Genomic DNA, 21,084 nt, shown 5'->3' with positions numbered 1-21,084 from the left:
TGTCGGGGCCCGGGGGCTGCCGGTGATCCGGCCGAGCCCCGGTTGAGCCCCCCCCCCGAGCAGCCCCCGCGCCGGGGCTCTGCCCGCCTTTCCCGCGCGGCCGGGCGGGGGAGGAGCTGCCGTGCTCGGAAGTAGAAATGAGCCTAACGAGACACTGTTAACGCGGGGAAGAGTTTTACGCCTGCTGTTACGGAAACAGCTATCAAGGAACGCTTTTTCCCTCCTCCCCCCCCCCGATTTCTGTCAGTAGTTGAACGGTGGAGTATCTGAGGAACCGACCTAACAGCCTGTGTCGATGGATAAGAAGTCTTTTAATTATCTCTAGACGGTAAAGGTATTTGAAACAGTTGATGGAGAACCGGAATCTGCACGGGAATAACGTGCATGCAAAGTGAGAACTGCAGGGACATGCAAAAACGCGTTAAATATTCTCATGGTACTTCAGCAATGTTTGCGTTTCTGAAAAATCAAAATGTATTAATAATGTAAGCAGATATAACCTGTACAGTGCAAATAATTAAAATAAGTATGGTTGCTTTGTGTTTGAGGAAGTAGTGGGGAGTTCTTTTTTTGCTGATTTGTAAACGGAATAAAACAGGTGTTTGATTTCAGCTGCAACAGTTCTGTACTGTTGGAGTTACTAACAACTCCCTTTCAGCTGATAAATGCTGAAGTTCTGACAGGTAGACTATTGGGTGGGAGTTGGCTGTGTTTCTTAGCAGTCCTCTATCATCAAAAACTTGTGTTTGAACCCCTGAAACTTTTAAATACTTCTAAAGAAATACTTGAAAAGATTCAGTCTTAGGATCCTCAATCCAACCCGTATTCTGGAAATCTTGATGCTCTTTGTAATACATTTTCAGTTTATTTTTTAACAAGAAAATGAGTGGTTTTAGCACACTGTCTAGGCAAACTGTGTGTAATAAGCATATTTTAAACTGTAATAATACCTGTAATTAGTTCATTTCATAAAAATGTTCTAAAAAAAGCCCCAAAACTAACACCTCCCAAGATTATAGGAAATCTTAAGGTACAATGAAGAGCATATAAACACAGCTTTATAGTACCTTATGTTTTAGCACTGGGAACTCCTTGATTTGGATTGTCCTCTTTGAAAGCTTGTAGAGCTGGCTTGTTTTTGAACACTTCAGTCCTTCCACTGAAACCTATAGCACATTGTTATTTTTTCAGTTCTGTCCTCTTGCTGGATAATGCAGGCTGTGGGTTATCTGTGCTGTGGACTTTTCTGTGCATCAGTGTGAAATGTCTTTGAGTCATACCAGATTGAGTGGGGCTGTACGAATGCAGTTGCACCTCTTCTAGAGTAGCTGAGCTTGGTATGTGACTTCTGCTCACGTACGCATGGGACTGATGAGTCTTGTGGGATTTGAGTAGGCTCTGCATAGGTATTTGAATCACCTAGAATGAGGCTGGCTTCTGCTGGGTTCACTTTTTGGCTAATGCTGCTCCCCAGGGGGATGAAGCTCTCTGTATGAATTGCAGTGCTCTAGAAAGGCACCATGAGTTTGAATGGGGTAGTCTCTTCTAACTAGTTGTAGATAATAGAGCCTTGTTAATGAAGTATCACAGTAGTTAGTTAAACCACAGTAGCTGAAGTTAGTGATCTAAATTTGTTTTCATTTGTCTTTTTAGGTAAAATGCATGTTGATGTGCTGTATTTATGTGATCATGTACCTTAATGCTTTTTACTGTGTTAGCAATTATTGAATGATGGCCATCTTTGTGTTGGTTTAGATGATTGTTTTAGTGGGTATGTGATTTATAGCCAAGAAAAGACCAAGATTATTGTGTCTACAAGGGATCTGTAACTTCAGACCCGTAAGGTTTCAGATATAGTTGCACAAAAAAAGGAAGGTTTAACTTTTTTTTTTAACCTGAGATTTCTATCAAGTTGCACTTAGATAGAATTTTGAATTTAAGTAGATGAAATAGCATTGTTTTGTTGATGAGAACAACTCTTAGTGTTACTAATGTGTTTTTTCTGTAGTCAGTTTAATTTACAACAAATGAAAGAGTAGACAAGAATAGTATCCATTCTAATACATTGACTGTTCTTCTTTCCAATAATCAGATCTTTCAAAGCTGTTGAAAACACCAGGAGATACTGATAGGAAGCTATATGCATTTCTTCCTTCTCCCTCCAAAGGCTGGATAAGCTTTGATGGTGCCATCGTACTCTTAAATCTGTGTTAGGTCTCTCTCAGAAGGCACAGATAAGAGTCCAGGGAATGGAATTGTTTGTGTAATATGTGGTTGAACGGATAACCAGGTATGACTTCTTGAAGAGCTTGTAAGCTTATCAGAAACAAAATTACATTGTTGAGAGTAAAATTTGGCATGGCCAAACTGAACTCATTCTTCTAGGCAGTTTCTCAGCATGCCTGTCCTGATGCTGCTGTCTTTGCCATTGCAGTTGTTTTTCTTCACATTCTGAGAATTACTAGATCATGTGTTCTCACTTAATTTTCATGAATGAAGCAGTTATTGTTTTCTCAATTAATATAGAAATAACAACTTGTAGTGAGTTTACTAAAATGAAGATAAAGAATTCTTTGTTGGTGCTTGTCCTATCTGATAATTTCTGAAATCCAAGTTGGTAAACAAATCTTTAAAAATTGTTCCCACCTAAATGTCTCAAGACCTGCAAGTCTTCCTAAAAAATCTCTTCCACAATTACTAATAACAGTTTACTACATCAAAAAGTATGAAATCTAAGAATGGTAGAGTTTCCAATGCTGTTAATATGAAAGGACAGCGTTTCATAAGCCTTTCATCATTTCCTTGTCTCTATAAGCAAGAGACTAGTGAAGGACATCTTCCTAAGAACACATCAGATCTCGCTTCTGCATTTATAATCTGGTGTCATCACAACCAGTTTCTCTGTGGAAGTCGTAAAAGGATTTATCTCTAACTGCCTCTTTTAATGAAATCTCTAGAAATGCCTGATGCCTAGTTTACTGTGGGATTTTCCTGGATATATTTGCATGCATGTGGAAGGCACATCTGTGCATCTGCCTCGCTGTAGCTTCATACTTGCTTTGTATTTCATTTGATTGCATATGCTTAGCTTCCTTAGGAACACTGACTAAAATGGTACTGATTTTATGTAAGGACCGTGAGTACTGTCCATCACTGGAAGAGGTTGTCCAGAGAGGCTGTCAAAAGTCTATGAAGGTTTTCAAAACTTGACTGGCCAAGACTTGGAGTACCCTGGTTACAATTGGTTGTTGAGCCTGCTTGGAGTGGGAGGCTGGACTGGATGTCCTCTTGAGTTCCCTTCCAAGGTGAATGTGCATAGTTTTAAGTAGTAGACTATAAAAAAGGCAAATAGGAGCTTTCCATTTTTTGGTCACTTCTCACTTTGAGGAGGTGAACTGTTAGTATTTTAGCTTTTTTTAATGCAGAGAAATTACAGTTGAACATAGTTACTTGGCAAGCTAGTAATATTTGTCTTTGACTAGAAAGATACTGTCCAGACTGTTACTTTGTTGTTTAGACTGGTATTAAAATACTACAGTACTACTGCAGGAGATGAGCTGCATTTTTTATCTTTGCTGAAAAGCTGCAGGTAGTTGGCAAGGAATATCTGCTCTGGTGTACCTCCTACCCCTCTTTCACTGAAGTTGGTATTTGCGTGTTTCGCTCACATCCCACTCCTTTCTTTGCTGCATGTCTTCTAGCAGTTTCTTTTCTCCTTCTTCAATATGTTGCCAGGGATGCGTTGACTGTCCCTAATGGGCTCAGCCTCTGCCAGAGGTGAGTCAAACATGGAGCTGGAGTTGCTTCTAGCAGCTTTTCACAGGAGCTAACCCTGTAGCCACTCCCTCAGTACCAAAGCCTCTTCACACAAACCCACCATACATGGGTAATAACCTGTATAGTAATCAAGTAGTTATAATGAGGGCTTGAGGAAATAAGCTTAGGAGGTTGAAATTTGTGACCTTTATGATGGGGTGTTTCTTGTCTAGTGGATGTAGAGAATGTTCGATTAGTAACTTAGAGCCTTTCTCTGAAGCAGCTTGTTTGAAGACCAGCTAAATAACATTGCATGTGATACAGGGTCATACGTATTTTTGGATTGAAGACTTAGCTGCTTAAAAACTGGAAAACAAATAATTGGTAGTCAGAAAGATTACTAGATAGAAAAATCTCTTGATACCTGGACAGGAAATGCTATACCACCTTTCTAGTCTAGTATCTATTTTTTGTGAGGTAGATATGACTCAAGAAATGTCCACTTCACCTTCCTCAGTAGCACTGGTTTATCAATTAATGGTCTGAGATGGAGAAACTGCTTCTAGTTGGACCGAATCTCCTTGTGGCTAATATGAGCATGGTTATGTCCTGTCAGCTCTGTTGTTAACCTGCAGTGGACCTTGGAGTTGGTGCACAAAAGCCGCTTCTCGTCAAGGGACTGATCTTAAAAGCTTTAACCATAGAATATACAGATTGCCAGTTGACTTCACTGTAAAAAGAGGAATTTACATTTTAATTTTACTGCTTGGACTTTGACAGGATGCCAGACTAATTACTCTCATTTATTTCATTCTGTATAGGTTCCTGTTCCACACCCAGTCCAATGGTATCAGAATGTCGTCCACACTTCTTACTGATAAAAAATATTAGAAAACAAGACTAGCACTTGTCAAATGGGGCTCTCTCTCCATTCCTCTCCATACACCTTTCCTTTGAGGGGAAAAGAAGAGGAGAATAGCATGTGAGTTGTTTGAATTTTAATTAAAATAGTCAATAGTATGTTTTGTACATGAATAAATGTTTGGCTATTTTTTTCTTTAAGGTATGAGAAACAGACTAGAAAAAGGTTGGGTTTGTTTTCAGGGAGTGGGGCTTGCTTGTGGAGAGGCCTAATTAGTAGCTTCTATCTAATGTGGGAGGGGCTTTTGTGGCTGTTTTCAAGAAAGTCTTGCCTTCAAAGGCAAAGTTTTCATGTTGACAGTGATTTTGCCTTTTTTTTTTTATTATAACTTTTCAAGACATTCATTACCATCAAGGCCGCAGTACTGTTTGGAGATTTTCTTCTTTGTTTTTCTTCTTACTAGAACTTGAACTGGGTGGATGAATTATTTAGCAAGAAGGACTGAGATCTTTTAAACTCTGTTGAGCTGTGAAGCTCCCACTGACCTTTGTCATTGCAAGTTCTGTTGCATTCTGTACCCATTTAAGTTTCTGAAATCTCAGTTTGAATTTTCTACGTTTTGCTGTAATCTTGGGGAGAAGTGACAAAGGCACATACTTATGAAGTTGAGTCCATGAGGGTACTTCATGATGTACTAGGAGTAGAAGATAAGCAACTGATGAATCTGTAGGCCAGCTGCATGTGGAGCAATAAAAGCCTAACTGTTGAGGAAGTGCTAGACCCTTCCTGGTGATACGTTCCCAGCAGATGGGCAGCCACTCTGCACAACGACCCTTCAAACAGATGACCTGCAGCAGATAATTTGTCTTTCTACAATCTTCCTTTAGATATTGTCCTCTGTTTGGTGGACTCCAGTTTGCTGGAGGGAATAGGGTAGGATATAAATCCAAATTCTGGAGTAGGGGAAAGTGATAGAACTCTATACATCTCTGCAAAGGAGGAGACCTATGAAAGCATATGGGTATTAAAAAAAAAAGTCCCACTTCAGCATATATAGTTATCGGTCCCATACATTAACTACATTTTATTTCAGCTGCATTAATATTGTGGTAGCTTGTTTGATTCCAAGGTCCATATCAGCTTGCAGCAGCAGAAACTTCTGCAAGAAATTTAGATTTGACTAGCAATCATATTTTAACCATGTACAGACATGAGACCAAACCAAGTTGTCAGAGAGGCCTCTTATCTTAACACTAACATTCAAGATGAAGAGTGTTGAATTCCTCCTTCCTAAATGAGATTATAGTAATTTTCTGAGTAGGGCTTAGTAAAATTCTGATGTTCATCAAAGAAACCACAAAACACAGTATAGCTGTCATGTATTCACAGAGATCTGAAAGAAAAACTTGGAATGTTGTTTGTATAGGAGAGAAGAAATGTAAAGGATTTCTTCCCCTGATCAGATCCTCTTTTCATAAAGAGGGAGCAAGTGATCTACTGGGAGATAGTAATGAAACCAGTTCTTTGGCTTAATGATTTTGGAGTTTCATATTTAAGAATACATTTTTCAGATTTCAGTCCTTGCTTTAATACTATTAATGCAAGTGTCTGTGTTCAAGTGTGTCATCACTTTTTTGTATTTCTTTTTCAGGAAAAGTGCAAAATGTTTCAAATTCCTGTTCAAAATCTTGATAATATCAGAAAGGCTCGAAAAAAGGTGAAGGGCATTCTTGTGGATCTTGGGCTTGACAGCTGCAGGGAATTGTTGAAGGTAAAACATTTGAAATAATGTAAACCAATCTGAAACGTAATCCCTTGAGAAGTACTACACTTTTTAGTGTATAGACCATACTCCACTGCCATAGATCTTTTTGGTGGGGTCTTTACTTGAAGAATTGATCTTGACTGACTACTTATATACCAGTGGTGGAATTTAGTGTTTTAGTACACAACAGTGAAGGAAACTCCTTCTCAAGATGTATCATAGATTCATACTCGTCTGCAAGCAATATTTTGACATAAGGAAGACAGTACAGCTGTAGGATAAACACCACAGACTAAGGAAATGTACTACACCACAACTTCGTTGCAGTTATTTTAAAATTGCAAACAGATGAAGCAGGTAAGACTACTCAAAGGCATCTCATCACGTATCAAGGGCAGACTTTGAAGGATATACGAAGTGTCAGTATTTCTGAAAATGCTCAAGCAATTTGATCCAGTAATCTTTTTGCAGGCCTTCCCTTCAGGGAAAAATACCAAGGTAGTCTTACTGAGGTGTAGCTCAGTTTTGCACCTTAAAAAGTACATGCAAGTGTCCTAGGGTGATCAGGATAAACCTAGGACCATTGTTGGTGCTTTCAGGAGACCATGTTGTGCAACAGGCAGGGGGAGCTCCCACCATCAGATTGTCAAACCTAATAAAACTGGCAAAGCCTCTCTAGAAGGAAACAGGAAACCTGGTCATGCAGGTTATGAAGAAGGCTGAGGTACTCAAGAAAATTTTTGCCTCTGTCTTCACTGGCAAGGGCTCTGGTCACGCAGCTCAAGTCACAGAAGGCAAAGACAGGGACTGGAAGAAGGAAGATCTACCCACCCTAAGAGAAAAGCAGGTTCAAGACCACCTAAAGAACATGGAGGTGCACAGATCCATAGGCAGATGAAGCTGCAGAGGTGCTTTCCATCATACCTGAGAAGTTGTGAAGTTCCTTCCTGCTGACTGGAAAAGGGGAGGAAACAACCACCATTTTCAAAAAGGGCAAAAAGGAGGACCCACAGAACAGGCCAGTCAATCTCACCTCTGTGTCTGGCAAGGTCATAGAGCAGATCCTCCTGAAGGGCAAATTGGGCCTGGCAAATTTGGTGGCTGTTTACAGTGTGGTCACAGCATTGGTGGACAAAGAGAGAACAACTCCCCTTGTATCAAAAACTGTCCAGGGGAGAAGAACTTTGGGGTGATGGTGGACAAGAAGCTCAACATGAGCTGTCAATGTGTGCTTGCAGCCCAGAAAGCCAACCATGTCCTGGGCTGCATCAAAAGAAGCATGGCCAGCAGGTCAAGGGAGGTGATTTTTCCCCTTTACTTGGCTCTTGTGAGACCGCACCTGAAGTACTGTGTTCATGTCTGGAGCCCCCAGCATTAGTAGAAGAAGAGAAGGCTGTGGGGAGACTTTATAGTGTCCTTCCAGTACCTGAAGGGGCCTACAGGAAAGCTGGGGAGGGACTGTTTTACAACGGCTTGTAGTGAGAGGACAAGGAGTAATGAGTCAAAACTGGAAGATGGGAGATTTAGGTTAGACTTCAGGAGGAAATTCTTTAGTGTGAGGGTAGTGAGACACTGAAACATATTGCCCTAGGAAGTTGTGGAAGCCCCATCCCTGGAAGTGTTCAAGGCCAGGTTGGATGGGGCTTTGGGCATCTAGCGGGAGGTGTCCTGCCCAAGCAGGGGGGTTGAAACTAGATGATCTTTAAGGTTCCTTCCAACTCAAACTATTCTTTTATTCTGTGAACTGACATCATCTCCGTGGTCTTGTGCAAAGTGTTCAACACTGTCCAGCACGACATTCTGGTCTCTAAACAGGAAAGATGGATTTGATGGATGGACCACACAGTGAATCAATAATTGACTGGGTGGTTGTACTCAAAGAGCTGTGGTTAACGGCTCTATGTCCCCATGGAGAACAGTGACAAGTGGCGTTCCTTGAGGGTTGGTACTGGGACAGGAGCAGTTTAACATCTTTGGTGACATGGTCAGTGGCATTGAGTGTACCCTCAGCAAGTTTGCTGATCATACAATCAGAATATGCTGAGTTGGAAGGGATCCATCAGGATCATCGAGTCCAACTCCTGTCCCTGTGTAGGGCACCCCAAGAATCACACCATGCGCCTGAGAGCATCATCCAAATGCATCTGGAACTCGGGCAGGCTTGGTGCTGTGACCACTTCCCTGGGGAACTTGTTCCAGTGTTTGACCACCCTCTAGGTAAAAAACCTTTTCCTGATATCCAACCTAAACCTCCCCTGATGCAGCTTCCTGCCATTTCCGCAAGTCCTGTCACTGGTCACAGGAATGAAGAGATCAATGCCTGCCCCATCTCCTCCCCTTGTGAGGAAGCCGTAGAATGCAACAAGGTCACCCCTCAGCCTCCTTCTCCAAGCTGAATAATCCAAATGACCTTAGCTGCTTCTCATATGTCATCCCTTCCAGACCCTTCATCATCCTTGTGGCTCTCCTTTGGACACTCTCCAATAGATTTATATATTTTTTTTATATTGTGTACCCAAAACTGCACGCGTTACTCAAGATGAGGCCACACCAGAGCAGAGTAGAGCATGACAATCGCCTCCCTTGACTGGCTGGCAACACTCTGCTTGATGCACCCCAGGACACGGTTGGCCCTCCTGGCTGCCAGGGCACTCTGCTGACTCATGTTCAGTTTGCCATCAACCAGGACCTCCAGGTCTCTCTCTGCCACACTGCTCTCCAGCCACTTGTTCCATAGTCCGAACTTCTCACCAGGGTTGCCCCATCCCAGGTGCAGAATCCAGCACTTGCCCTTCCTAAACTTCATGTGGTTGGTGATTGACCATCTCTAACTTGTCAAGGTCACTTTGCAGGGCCTGCCTGCTCTCAAGGGAGTCAACACTTGGTCATGATACCAAGCTGTGTTGTGTGGTTGCCATGCTGGAAGGAAGAGAGGCCATCCAGAGGGACCTGGACAGCCTTGAGTGGTGGGCCCATGCCAACTGCATGAAGTTCAGTAAGGCCAAGTACAAGGTCCTGCACCTGGGTCAGGGCAATCCCAAGCACAATTACAGGCTGGGTGGAGAATGGATTTAGAACAGCCCTGAGTAGAAAGACTGGGATCTTGGTTGATGAGAAGCTCAACATGAGCTGGCAATGTGCACTTGCAGCCCAGAAAGCCAGCTGTGTCCTTGGCTGCATCAAAAGAAGTATGGTCAGCAGGTCAAGGGAGGTGATTCTCCCCCTCTCCTCTGCTCTTGTGAGACCCCACCTGGAGTAATGTGTACAGCTCTGGAGCTCCCAGCGTAAGAAGGAGATGGATTTGTTGGAGCAAGTCCAGAGGAGGGCCACGGAGATGATCCAAGTGCTGGAGCACTTCTGCTTCGAAGACAGGCTGATAGAGTTGGGGCTGTTCAGCCTGGAGAAGGCTCCAGGGACACCTCATAGTGGCCTTTCAGTACCTGAAGGGGCTACAGGAAAGCTGGGGAGGGACTTTTTTGCAAGGGTGTGTAGTGGTAGGATTGAGGGGTAATGAATTGAAACTGGAGGAGTCAACCATTCTATGATTCTATTAATACTAGAAAAAGTACAAACACAATAGTGCAACTCAGTGGCTAAAGGGTGGTATGTTTCAGCCAGCTAGTACATGGGCTGTTTTGGCTGTTCAGTATGTTTGTGACTTCACATTGACTGTAATCAAGAGTTTGTATTAGTTCTGTATGATGGTACTAAGGTAAGTCCTAGTATGTATTTTTTTTTTTTTCCTGAGTGAACGATTGGGGAAGAAATGCTTAGATGTACATGCATAACTAATTCTGAAACAGTCTTGGTTGTTACAGTTGAAGAACAATATATCTAAATGTCATAAAAGCTCAGAAGAAGTGTATTTGTCTAGTAATTTCCATTGTCTTTTTATTCTGTTGTGTATAGTTCTGTAATGAAACCTCTTAAGTCAGAAGCTGTTCTGTCTTGACCTTTTTAAGTAGAAATGTTTTGAGAATGCTAGGGTTTTTTTGCTGTGTAATTGATTACAGTCTTCCGGTTGCATTGTGGGTTTTAATGTTGAATGAGGCGTTTGGTTGGTTTTTTGGGGGTGCTGTGTTTTGTGTTTTGTTTCATTTTTAATAAATGGTGATGGTGAGGAACCTAGTGAACATTTCCATTCTGGAACAAGCTCTGTGAGATGTGGGCCAAAAAGATAATTTTAGTTTTTCAAAAATTTTTATTCAACGAGCTTCATTACTTCAGTTTGTTTTTTCCAGGTAATCTGGTTTTGGTATAACATCAGCGTCAAGAGTAATGGTTTTTAGAACTTTATTTGTACTTGGCTCACATAATTATGGTATTTTGTTTTTGGTAGAATAGAGTGTGTGATGAATATAGGTGTGTGATTATCTAGACTTACTATCATGCACGATTGGCTTGTGGTGTTTGTGTAGGTGCCTCTCCTGGTGGAGAGTTCTCAAACCAAAAGTTTGGGGTAAGTTGTAAATTTCAAGGAAACTTTTTTAACAATGTAATTCAGTCCAGTGTGTTTGGCTGAAGAGCTGTTTGTACGTACCAAATCCCTGTTTTCTCTGTCAAACATCTGTAAGAAGAGCATGGTGTTCTCTAGGGCTTTCTCTTATTCCATGCAGGGGTTCTTTCTAAGTTGTGGGTTTTTTTGTTGTTTGTTGGTTTTGTTTATTTGTTTTGTTTTTTTAAGAAGGTGTGGCTGAATGGCAAATAGATTAATTACTCAGTGCCTAGATGTTGATGAGAATGGAAGAGATTTGTTTACTGCTACCCTGAGCTCCTCAGGATTCTCCTTACAGAAACTTGAATGCTGAAAAAGCTAGAAAGCATGTTGCTGACTTAGCTACATCTTTCAAAATCCTTGAATGATTGAAATTAAAATAAAATTGTGACTGGCATGACCTTCTGGGTCACTGTAATCTGTTATATACACAGGGATGCTCACATTGCACAGTGTGAACAGGAGCCTTCAGTTAAGTAGGATTGTGTATTTGTTTGGCTGCTAGAGGGCTTTTTTCACTATATCCTGTGTTGCTTGTAAATTTCACAAATATTTTGACCAGAAACTGATATTTATGAATTTCTTTTAAATGGTTTTGGTTGTGTTGTTTTTTTTGCTGTTCCAGTGAGGTTTATTGCAGAGGTGAAAACATCTTGCCTGCTCTAAGCATCTTTCAGAATTTTGAGTGAAGAGGGGTTTGTGAAAGGGTAGGAGAATGTGAGGGGAGTATTCATGCTAGTTTTGAGTTAAGCCTGGATTCATAGCCTGTGTGATTCATGTAAGACACTCTTTTGTGTGCTGTTGAAGCTAGCTGAGGGTCTTCAGAAATGCCTAGCAGTTTTGGGTTAGGCCCAGCCAGCAATAAAGAGCCACGTGCCCACTGCTTCCTCAGAGGGGAGGACTCTGCTCAGTCATCCACTGTGCCACTGTGGAGTCCATCCCACAGGAGAGAGTCCTTCCTGAATCTCTCTAACACAAGTCCCTCCCACAAGGTGCAGTCCCTCAGTATCAGATTGCTCCAGTGTGGGCTGCCTACACTGTCATGGCCTGCTGCAGGCAGGCACCTCCCCTGGCATGGGGTCCTCCATAGCTGCAGGTCCACATGTCCTCCATTGTGGTCCTCCAAATCTGCTCCACTGTGGTCCTCCATGGGTTGCAGGGGGACGGCTGCTGTCTTACCATAGGCTGCAGGGGAAGCTCTGCTCACTCACCTCCTACCCCTCCTTCCTTACTGATCTTGGTATCTCTGCTTCAGCATTGCTCTCACCTCTGCCTCTCCTCTGCCCTGACTCTTAACAACGGTTCTGCTTCTTGAAGATGTTAATCGCAGTGGTGCATCCATTGTCACTGGTGGGCTCGGCCTTGGCCAGAAGTGGGTCTGGATTTTGGAGCTGGTTGAACATCCAGCAGCTTCTGACAGGAGCCACCCCTGCGTGTTGTGTCCCGCTCCCCCCGCCCCCCCACCAAGCCCTACCACGCCACACACTAGCAAAGAGGAATCTATTTTTTTTGTTACGTTTGTGTTTGGATGTGTATGGGCCTCAGAAAATTGGAGAGGAACTTAAGATATTTAGAGCAGTAGCTGGCTGACTTTGACTAGAAGAATGGTATAAGGAAAGCTGTTTATCCTGACACGGTTGTTCCAGGTATAATACTATTGCTTTTACAGTTTGAGGAAAAATACCGCAGGTCTTGGAAATAAACTTCTGGGTGTGTTTTAGGTTTTCCAAGTTTAAAACATAACAATGCTATGAGGTTTTAATACTAACACTTGTTGCAAAGTAACCTATAGTGGTAAGTTAATAAATGTAAGTAAACAGTGAAATATTACAGGCTTAGGAGGAGGAGGGAGGTAGAGGGAGAAAGTATCTTTCACTGTTCACTGTGAACTTGGCCAGAAGCAATGGAATTAAAGTGTAAATATTTTTACTCCTGTATTATTTTCAGTAGCTATGAGGTGTTCATAATTCCCACTGTATTACAAGGCAGTCTCATATGAAAAAAGTATTTGAGGTAAATCAAAGAGGGGTCAAAGGAGTAATTTCTTTGAACTGAGTTTTGAGACTTGTATCCAAATACTGTATAGACTTTCCATTCATCCTCAGTTTGTGTGGTTTTTCCTTGTTTTTTTTTCCCTTGCTCTGTATTGAGACTAATTTTGTATTCAGAACAGACTGCAAAAACAGGTTATTTAATGTTTTCTTTTTTTCTTTTAGAATCTTAAAAGTTTTGACCCGGGAGAAAAACAGTTTTGTAACACTTCATGGAGTGATGTCTCTCCTTGGGAGTCTGTGGGTAAAAGGAAGGTATGTATGTGTTAGAAATTATGGGTGGATGTGCATGTGGAGTTGCTGAATTTTACCACTTTTGGAAGCCCTGGAAAAGTTAAAGTGTACCTTTTTGTGGTAAAAAAAGAATAGCTTTCACATGTTTTCTAAGTAGTTTTATTCAGGGAATAGTATTTCTTGTTCATTGTGCGTAATGCAGCTTCCCTGCTGTACAGCTTGTTAAAAGGACTACACGTTCTGTTTGTTCACCTTAGGGTTACAACCTCGAACATCAGTGTTCAAGATACCACACTAATGTTCTGCCTTCTTAGCATAATCTGGTTTGGAGTCTTAACATGCTTTTGTATACAGCATGCTTGTTGTTTCATTGGAAGGGTGAAAATGTGACTGGATAGATGTGAGTGGATTAAGTGGAAATGACCATTAGTGGCTTGAGATTGCACCAGTTGGATTTATGTATTTGAAATAGCTTTTAGTTCTATGTAGCTGGAATCTTGCATGAAACTAGAACCTAGAAGAAGGGCAGGGTTGAAATGAACAAGCAAAACTGTTTTGAGCAAGTTTAAGATAACTACATAGAGCACAGGAGTATATCCAGAGGCTAAGGTAGTCTTGGTGAAGTTTTAGGGCTCCTGATGGCTTCCATGAGGAAGGCCTGTGAACAGCATATAAACAGTGGTGGGTCTGCTCCAGTGGTTTGGAATAGTGTGGTGGTGGTGGTTTGCCAGGATTTTTTAATCTTCCTTTACCATCTTTAAAACAAACTGAGGCTGCTAAGTGCAATAGTTGCACTTTTTAACAAAGCCCTCAACGTACGGGCTGAGCAAACAAAGGTACTCGGTGGCTGCCAAACTTATTTAGTAGAAAGTGACCCCTCCCATCCTTCAGGACTTGAACTTGTGTTCACGCACTGAAGACTGGAGGTTCCTCATGATCAGCATGACTGGTAGTATCTATATCTGTTCAAAATCCAAGATTAGAGTCTGATCTGTTGAAATTCAGAGTAGAATTTGTAATACGTTGCTGCAGAACAGATCTGTCAAGCTGTGTCTTTTGGGTACTGAGCTTGTTCTTATCAATTTTCTTTAAACACCCATGGTTCCATCATGCTGCTTAGGTTTGGGAGAAAATAAGTTGGACCTTTAGGATGTTGAATTCCAAAGTTGTTGCCATAAGAGGAAAGTAAGTTATATGAGCTACATTGAAAACTCAGTAGGCTGGAGTTTGTCTGTTTTGATGAGTTTATGGTTTCTACCATTAGTACTGTTTTTAGGGAGACAATAACTCTGGAAGAACTTTGGTTTTGGAGGCTGTTGTGTTTTTTCTCCTTGTTTCTAGGTTGTGGGGAATGTGAGACTACACAACAGAAAATGTTACTGCATTCTGTGGTATGTTCTTTGGAGTGGGACTAAAGGTTTTCATAAATGCCTCTTAAGCCTTTTTGTATACCATTTTTACAGTTTAGGGTTGTGGGGGTCAATCTCCAAGATTCTTCTTCTGAAGTAGCTTTTTACTTTATCAAAGTGTCTGTAAAATGGAGATGCCATTAGACTGTGGTAGCTCACATGAGCAGCTTAGATGTGCATGCAAGGAGAAAATGCTGACAAAAAAATGTTCTGAGGTGTCTGTGTGGAAGAGCTGTAGTTCATACAGAAAACGTCAAGTAGCAGCCCTCCACATTCTTCTGTTCTGCTGAAACAGTTTTTTTTGATTTTTTTGTTGCTGGTAGTATTTCTGAGCTAAGCAGTGGTACTTCAGCGTTCATCCTGATTTGACAGAAATTGAGGTATGCAACTTTTTTTTTCTTTTGCTGACATCTCATACTTTTTATTTCCATGAAAAATAGTGATCTAAGAAGGTATGGAACATTATTTCCCCATGACTTGCCAGTATGCAGGTACTGGGGTGGTTTCCTAGTGGCATACTGCAATGCTTGTTTGTGTAAGAAGTAAAAACATCGCTGCTATGCAATAGTAAATTAATTCAGCACTTAGACCACTTGTGAAGTAGAGCGTTCTCACTGCACGTAACACCAGTTGTTCAGACTTCACATCAAGGAAATACTGACAGTGTATTACACTAGGGTGTAAGTTTATGGGAACAGAAAGACCCAAAGCAGAAATAGGGTGGGGGAAGAGCAAAGAGTGTATGGGCCCAGTATTTAAAAGCATACAAGCTTTTTTTAAACCTTGGACAACCAATTAAAATAAGCAGTCACCTCTATCACCTGATTTCTTCAGAAGTAAGGCTAGTGAGGTACAGATATTATTAATGTTCTGTATCCTTCATTAGTTCAGTAGCGTCATTCTCTACTAGTATGCTTTGCATGTAAGATTGAAGCTTCTTCTAATTTGCTGTGGTACTGTTTCCTAACAGCTGAGACCATACACCTAAAGAATGTAATCAGAGGATAATTCACTGATCCCTTCACATTGTGTTCTTCAGTAGCCTTAGCCAGTCAGTGACTTTATCTGACCCAATCTTCTGAATATGGAGGTTAGATTTTGGTTATCATCAGGAGACTCTTCTAGTACTGCTAATAGATGGACCCCTTCGTTGCTATATGAAATGACAAAAAAACCCCAGCCTGCACACGTTTTTAACAATATGCCTGTGATAGGTATGTGATCTAGCTAGGCTGGATGCTGTAGTGGTGGAACAGCTTGTTCCTTCTGCATGGGGTTTCATAAGGGACAGAAGTCAATAAAGAGAAAAACGTATCTGAGGGAGCAGACAAGTTCTGCTAGATGTTGGAGAGTGCAGATTTGTTAGCTGGGTGTTACTGTGACTGATTCTGTAGTATTTGGCAGGGCCCAGGATTAAATTTCTAGAAAGTTGGTAAGAAAATGTTTAACAGGGCTACCAGCTTTTTGGAAAGGGCAAATAATCTTTGTATGGATATGGAAAGTAGTTCTGTCAAGTGACATGCAGTTGAAGGAGCAGACCTTTATGGAAGTTAGGTTTCATACAGTTTAATATTTTTCTTAGAGCAATCTATATGCTTTATAATGAGTGTGCTAGAGCAAATATGAAAAAATTACTGTGATGGGATGTCCAGTATGTTGAGAAAATTGAGAGGCCATTATTGTGAAGGGGTTTTTATTCCTTTCTATTATTAATCTGGCTCAAAAAATAATTTTCATAAATAAATTAGTCTTTTGTGGCTTTGCTGGGAGTGGTACTTTTGGAGAGCTTAGAGTATTGAAATACACATAAATACCACTACCCTTTCTCTGTTTTTTTTTCTCCAGCAGATAGGAGGTGGCCCTGAACTAAATTAGGCTTTAAAAGTTCCATATTAAAAGGGCTGCTATTCCTAATTCCTTAGACTTCACCTCCTATTTCTGGTGGCATCTAGGTTCTTTTTAGCTTGTTCTGTGGTTCCCATCTTGGCAAATGGGCTTCAGAATTACTTTTTTTGAACTGGAGTAGAAAGAACTCACAGCTTCTTAAAAATTAAAAAGGAACAAAAAAGGTACAAATGTTTCTCCCTTTATGTATGTCATCTTTAAATCTGCTTTTCAAAAACAGATTTCAGTGAAACTGAGAAGATACATGCTATACATCAATGAAGACATTTTTGACAGGTGAAAGTGCAGACTTACTTACTACAGATAACAGGAATTTAGAAACTGGCAGTTCCTAAGTGGATGTTTCTGTTTTGTTTGCAGAGATACAGAACAAAGCCGTACTGCTGTAGCTTATGCAAGTTCTCGTCAAAATTACTTACTTCATTCAAGAATCACTTGCACCGTTGCCATGAGGATGAAATGGACCAAGAGCTGGTGGTTTCTTGCCCAAAATGTGCATTTGCTTCTGATCCCAAAATAGTGGGAAAGCATATCCGGATGTTTCATTCATCTAATAAAAGAATACAGAACTATACAGTCAGCATTTTGGATGGCATGAAACAATTCAGGACTGACATCATAAACTTCACATGTCTAAAATGTCACTTTACAGACACTTTGTATTACAATATGAAGAAACATGTGTTGATGAACCATTTTCAAAACTTAATAAGTACATATTTTGGCCAGAAACCTGATGAAAGTAAAGAGAATTCTGTTGAGCACTACTGTAAAAAGTGTAATGCTTCTGCAAACAGCCAAGATTCTTTAATGTACCATGTCTTAACAGCCGAAACACACCGAGACCTGGAGAACAAACTTCGGTCTGTGATTTCAGAACATATTAAGAAACCAGGACTTGTGAAACAAGTGCATATTGCTCCAAAGCCTCCCCAGTGCGTGGCAGTTGCTGCTCCATCTGCAGGGCCTGCTGTTGCCCCAGCAGGTTCCATCACCGCTACAGCTTGCATCCAGCTTGCAATTCCACAAAATAATCAAAACCAGAGTGTCGTGCAGCCGAAAGCAGTTCAAAACACAGTCACCTCACTGACTGTTCCAAGTGCCTCTGGTAGCCTTGCCCATGCAACTTCTGCTCCAGTTGTTAACCCGTCTCATGTTACTCTTGTACCTGGTAATCTTCCTGTAGGTCAGAATAATGTTAATATTCAGCCACCTTCCCAGCCTGTTGTTGTTTCCCACAGGCTCCCCCTTAATCAGTCTGTGAGGGTGGGAGCTATTCCTACTGTTGGGACTGGAAATAGAAATGTGGCCCCCACAGTTCTTCCTCTTAATCAACCTGTTGGGCCTGGTCTTTTCCCTATTAATCAATCCATTGGTGCTATAAATGGTCCTGTTTCTCAACCTGTCAGCCCTGTGAACCAGCCGGTTGCACCAGGCATTCTCTCTGTCAACCAAGCATTTGGGGATGTGAATAGACCTATTGGTCCTGGGGTCCTTCCTGTGGCCCAAACACTTGCTTCAGGGGTTCTCCAGCTTAACCAGACTGTTGCCTCTGGGGTGGTTCCTGTCAGACAGCCTCTCCAACCTGGATTTCTTCAGTTTAATCAGCCCATTGGCCCAGCAGTTATCCCTGTAAATCAGCCAGTTCAACCTGCAGTTTCTCAAAACGCAACTTTTTTGACTGCAAGTTCCTTACTTAGGCAACTGATTCCAACTGGTAAGCAGGTTAATGGTATACCCACCTACACGCTTGCCCCAGTTTCAGTTACTTTGCCTGTACCTCCTGGTGGTGGAGTAGCAACTGTTGCACCACCACAAGTGCCCATCCAACTAATGCAGTCTGGGACAGGAACTCAGTTGTCCCAGTCACCGGCCAGTGCCCCCTCTCCTCCAGTGGTTTTAACGGCTCAGAATGTATCCTTGCAAGCCTCCCCACCTGGGCCTGAGACAAGTCAGGCTAACAGAAAGGCTAAGCAGTGGAAGACTTGCCCTGTTTGCAATGAACTTTTCCCATCAAATGTCTACCAGGTGCACATGGAGGTGGCCCACAAACATGGTGAAGTAAAAATGGAGGAAACCCTGGAACCTGACAAGCTTGCAGCTTGTGCGCCATTTTTAAGGTGGATGACAGAAAAGACTGTCCGATGTTCCTCCTGTAAATGTTTTCTCTGTGAGGAAGAGCTTATGAAACATCTCTTGATGCATGGCTTAGCTTGCTTATTTTGCACAGTTACTTTCCATGACTTAAAAACCTTTGTGGAGCACAATAAGTCTACTCACAGTGGGAAAAAGCAGTTACATGCAGATTACAGCAACAGAGGATTTCAACTAGGTAATGATGGTCAGGGTGACCTTGTGTTTCCACACTTTGATTTCAGTACAGTGTTACCAAAAGAAGACATGGGTGAAAGAGAGGTACATTTGGCAGTGCTTGCTGGGCTAAATTCGAGGACGCTTGTCCCTGTTTACATTAAAGTAAAACCTCAGACAGCAGAAGTGAGCAACAGAAGCAACAAAAAAGTGTTAACCTGTCCCTTTTGCTTTGGTACATTCATTAGTAAAGACAGCTACGAAATGCACTTGAAAGAGCGGCATCACATAATGCCGACCGTACATACCATTTTGAAGTCTCCTGCTTTCAAGTGCATCCATTGTTGTGGTGTGTACAGTGGAAATATGACTCTAACAGCTATTGCTGTGCATTTGCTCCGTTGTAGAAGTGCTCCCAAAGATAGCAACTCAAGTGTGAAGATGCAGCTTGAGCGTACCGAGAAGAAAGAGCTCCTGTTTGTGAATGGTGAAAAGCGTGTTTCTGTAATACTGAAAAGAAAGCAATCAGATTCCTGCTTTGTTGCAGAAGACCAAAGGAATAAGGAACAACAGCCTCTGAGCTTAAGTACTAGTCTAGTTCTAGCTCCAGAAAAAGAAGGGATAGTGCCTTTCAAACGACAGAAGATTAATAGTAGGACTGAGATGAGGAAGCTTCCTTCGAGTGAAGATCTTCGCCTTCTAGCAGTAGATCCTAAACGATACGATCACAATTCGTATGAGGCTCAAAAACAGTTTTTGACAGACTACTTTCACGAGAGGCCATATCCTTCTAAAAAAGAGATGGAATTACTTTCCTCACTGCTATATGGGTGGAGAATTGATGTTGCATCATTCTTTGGGAAAAGGAGGAATACATGCTTAAAGGCGATAAATAATCAAAAACCATCTGTGCTGTTGGGTTTCAGTATGTCTGAACTAAAAAATGTTAAGCATGGTTTGAATATAAGAGATGAACCCTTATGTATGTAGGCAAGCTTTTTATAACAGCTAAAAGCAATCTGTAATTGCATACTTACCAGTTTAACTGTTTATTGTATTATTTGTTTTAACTTGCAGACTGGCCTGTTGCAGGGTACAGTAGTACAAAAGTCCCATTCAGTTGTGACTGTTAATGTGAAAGACACATGTAGTTGTGTATTTGAAAAAGCTAAAACCTTCAGACTTGCACATCTGGAATTTGTTGTAGCTTTTTACTTTTTCTGGAGTAGTGGGTTTTTTGTTGTTTTTATGTTTTGTTTTGTTGTTTCTCCCCCTCCCCCCATCCTTCTCCTCCAGGCTCCCATTACACTTTTTATACCACCATGTAAAACATTTGTCCTGTTAAAAACAAATTTTATTTTATTTTTCTGCAATGTTGTCATCTTTTCTAAACAATAAAATGTATAATGTTGTTTAAAATACTGAGGTGAGCTATGTGAAAAACATGGATCTGATTATTTGTATTCTTAAGCCCTATTTTTATTAACCTCTTTTTGTTTTATCTACTGAAGAAGTGATTGTAGCCTTTATATCTGTTGCCCCTTCAAATTCTCAATGCACTGGTAGCAATAAAATACATGGCAATCATTTTTTTTTTTCTCCTCAGTCAAAATACTCATGCCAGTCAAGTCAGGTGATTTCTGGTATTTAACCAGTATAAGCATGGTGGAAATTGATGGGCTTGGGGGTGCCTGTTAAAGTGTTCTAATTAACTGACTTGAAATGGTTGTGGTTTTAGCTGTTAATAGATCTGGCTAACCAGAAGTGTTGGTGTTGAAGCCTGGTTGTTTAAATACTTACTGTTCAAAGATTTGTGACAGCGTTTGGTTTCTTTTTCAGAAAGCAAGACTGCTTTGGAGAGGGTCAGCTGCTTTGATAAGTGGATTTCTGTGCACATCAGTTTATCTGTTGAAGCCCTACTCAATTATCACTGAAGTTTGGTGAAAAATCTGTTTTTTATTTTAAATTACTGTTGCACAAGGTAGTAACTGAGCAGAGCCCCTTCTCCAGCAAATTAGACATGTGGATTGAAGTCCTTTGGGGCAGAAATTGTACAAACTGAAACTGGGTGAATTAGTAACATCAAGAATTTAAGCTGTTGAATACCTGAACCAGTGGTTGCTTTTTATTGTTCTCTAGAGAGCATAAAATTAGTATAAAGCCAAAATAGACTGTCTTGTTTGGTAAGAGCTATCAGAAAAGCTGCTAGGAAAGTTCACTTGGGTTGAAGAACAAGCTATAGTACTGGGGGATACTTTGGGACCTTGTTTATTACTGTCCTTTCTGGGTATGCTTGG

The 21,084-nt window shown here is 41.2% G+C and overlaps 1 protein-coding gene across 1 annotated transcript; it reads left to right on the top strand.

The window, feature by feature from the left end:
- Positions 1 to 6,281: 6,281 nt before the first annotated feature.
- ADNP2 (ADNP homeobox 2) lies at positions 6,282 to 19,777 on the top strand. Its single transcript, XM_010003749.1, has 3 exons — positions 6,282 to 6,389; positions 13,095 to 13,184; positions 16,838 to 19,777. Exons 1-3 carry the CDS (start codon positions 6,282 to 6,284, stop codon positions 19,775 to 19,777), a joined length of 3,138 nt encoding a protein of 1,045 aa, XP_010002051.1.
- Positions 19,778 to 21,084: the final 1,307 nt, after the last annotated feature.

The sequence above is a fragment of the Chaetura pelagica genome, unplaced genomic scaffold (assembly GCF_000747805.2).
Source record: "Chaetura pelagica isolate M959 unplaced genomic scaffold, ChaPel_1.0 scaffold521, whole genome shotgun sequence".
NCBI classification, from domain to species: Eukaryota; Metazoa; Chordata; class Aves; order Apodiformes; family Apodidae; genus Chaetura; species Chaetura pelagica.
Note: the sequence above shows the minus strand (reverse complement) of the source record. Positions and strands in the feature narration are given on the sequence as shown.